Consider the following 3115-nt stretch of genomic DNA (forward strand, 5'->3'; position numbering starts at 1 on the left):
ATAAAAAAAGCGCGCAAATATATATAAACAAAACATGTCTCTGCCCCCCCCCCCCCCCAGCAGTTAGTAATCCTACTCATAAACATCCTGTCTATCCGAAAAAAATCTATTTTCAAAATTTCTATTAATTCAGGACATGGACGTTTTCGAAAGTTCTGCCTAAATTTATTTTTTATTTTCGTTTTTTGTTTTATTTTTTACGAATAATTGTTACAATGGTCGAATTATGTTTCTGCAATAATGTAAATTCCACGCTAGTTTTCTTTTCTTCTTTTCGATCCATTGTGAGGTCTAATAAGTGAAATGTAATATTAGTAACTTAAAGTCTGTTGTAAGTATTTAGGAAAATACTACGGAGCTGTATAAAATAAAAGAATACAAAAGGTAGGTACATAAAAATACAATATAATTATTGGATAATTACGATGACATATATATTTTCCTTATATGTTACAAGTAAACCTACGTCACATCCGTCTTAGAGATCGAACATGTAAAGGCGACTTTTAATTGCCTCGAAATAAGCAAGCGGTCTCTGTTTCGAAATAAGCGAAATAGTGCAAGAATGAGAGGGCATGCTATATTCTATCCTTGTTCAGAAAATAACGGCGCTGTTTTGCCGATTATTTTATGACATGTTGCCACCCGTCCTATTTCTAGAACAAAGTCAAGCCTAATAGCATACCTGCTTCTGCCTCGAAACAAGCAACAGTTCGGTGCCGAGCAAGTTAAAACCCCCTTTATTCATTTAAAGGATTTCGTTTGTATTTTGTATCTAATAAGTTATCTTATAATATAGTATTTATTATTATTGTAGTATAGTTTGAATTAATTTCTTTCAGTTAAATTGTTATATTTAGATTTAGTTCGTTATAAGAAATGGAAAGACATCCCAGCATTTCGCGATCGTCAACGGTAATTGCAAGAAATGCAATAGGAAATGTAAGCAGTAAGCTTTATATAAATACGTGCAAATAATTAAATAAATGTGTTTTCATATTTGGTGAACATTCTGTAATTCGTACTTTGCATTATCGTTTTTTAGATTGTCCATTCAGGTCAAAGACAGATGATAGTGAATCTGCACAAGGACCTGAAAAATACAAACCCGGATATGCGTTACATGGACGTTATCCGGTGTTTGTGCGAAAAGACAGGAATTGGAACATCTATCATTCAGCGAACGCTGTCGCAGTACAAGGCAACGGGGACCGTCACTTCTCCTTGTAAGAAGAAAGTGCGATTGTCCACCTTAGAGAAGATGACGATGGATCAGAAAGCACTCCTTCGTTTAAAGGTCCACCAATTCTGGGAACGAAAGGAGCTTCCGACCATCAAGTCGCTGCTGGCAGTCGTAAATGCTGATGGAAGTTTTCCAAAATTCAGCCACACGACCTTGTACAGGATCCTAAAATCTTTGAATTTTAGGTACACCGGCCGAGTGAAGAATTGTGCTGTGCTGGAGCAGCCTTACATACTGAACTGGAGGGAGAAATATATTCAAACAATTCGCCAGTATAGAGAAGAAGGACGACCCATATACTATTTGGATGAGACATGGGTAAACACTGGCGATTGCCGTAAGAAAATCTGGAGGGATGTAAATGTGGTATCAGTACAAGACGCGAGGCGGCAAGGACTGTCTACTGGTGCACCAGCTCCCACAGGAAGGGGGAAAAGACTTATCGTGCTGCACATTGGGTCAGCCGATGGTTTTTTACCTGGGGGACTGCTGTGTTTTGAGTCGAAGACCAACACAGCAGATTACCACGACGAAATGAACGGAGATACGTTTTTCGAGTGGTTTTGCCGGATCGAGCCCTTATTGAAAGAAAATGCTGTGGTGGTTATGGACAATGCGCCATACCACAGCCGTAAATTAGAGATGAGACCGACATCGACGTGGAGAAAACAACAGTTAAAGGAGTGGCTTATATCAAAAGGCCATCATGTGCCTGATACTTGTACCAGGAGCACATTGCTCCAAATGGCACGCTCAGTGCAATCCGAACAAAAATACGTGGTCGATGAATATGCCAGAGAGCATAATAAAACAATTTTGCGTCTGTCGCCGTACCACTGCGAATTGAACCCCATTGAGCTTGCGTGGGCATCAGTGAAGAATCACGTGAAATCCAGGAACACCGAATATAATATGCCACAAGTCAAACAACTGTTAGTGGAAGGGATTGAAGGAGTAACATCGGAGATGTGGAAAAATTTAATTCGCCACACCGGCATTGAGCAGAAGCTCATGGATATGGACCGCTTCTCCCAAGATACTCTGGAAATGCCTACCATTGGCAGTGATGTGGATATGTCTGATACTGATGTTAGCGACTAATATTGATACCACCCCTTCAGACATAGAAGACTTTCATTCCAATTTTGGTAAGTACGATTTTCATACAACTAATAGAAAAATTGTAATCCTTCACTCCAACTTTTTTTCCGGTAATAATCTACGTTCCTGTTCACCTGCTTAAATCAATTTATATGGGATGAATGGATGCGTCGAAGAGAAAGAAGAAACTTCTATTCTAAATTTTGGTAAGTACAATTTCCATATAACTAGTACAAATATTGTGATCATTCAGTCGAACTTTTTTAACAACTGAAATACTAATTACATCAATTACTTTTCTTTTTTTTGGTAATAATCTACGTTCCTGTCAACCTGCTTAAATCAATTTACATGGGATGAATGGATGCATCGAAGAGAAAGAAGAAACTTCTATTTCAAATTTTGGTGAGTACAATTTCCATATAACTAGTACAAAGATTGTGATCATTTAGTTTTTAACAACTGAAATACTAATTACTTTTCTTTTTTTTGGTAATAATCTACACTCCTGTCAACCTGCTGCAAGGAACTTACACAAGATGAATGGATATAGAGAAGAAGCCCGGAAAAAGCTTAACTCTTGGACTACGCCTTGTCATTATCATCCAATGGACTTTAATATCATAGACGAATACACATTGTACTTCCTTTTAAATAAAAATAATTAATAAATGATATGTTTATTGTATACGTATTTTCATAATATACCTCTTATATTCCTTTATTACTCCTTCATTTTTTCACATTTATTTAATTTTTGTAAATTGTATA

General features: G+C 37.0%; 1 protein-coding gene across 1 annotated transcript; it reads left to right on the plus strand.

Annotated features, from left to right (window-relative positions):
- The first annotated feature begins 1069 nt into the window (after positions 1–1069).
- LOC114882555 lies at positions 1070–2344 on the plus strand. Its single transcript, XM_029199434.2, has one exon. The coding sequence runs from the start codon at positions 1070–1072 to the stop codon at positions 2342–2344; it is 1275 nt and encodes a 424-aa protein (XP_029055267.2).
- Positions 2345–3115: the final 771 nt, after the last annotated feature.

Source organism: Osmia bicornis, unplaced genomic scaffold (genome assembly GCF_907164935.1).
Source record: "Osmia bicornis bicornis unplaced genomic scaffold, iOsmBic2.1, whole genome shotgun sequence".
In the NCBI taxonomy this organism is placed as follows: Eukaryota; Metazoa; Arthropoda; class Insecta; order Hymenoptera; family Megachilidae; genus Osmia; species Osmia bicornis.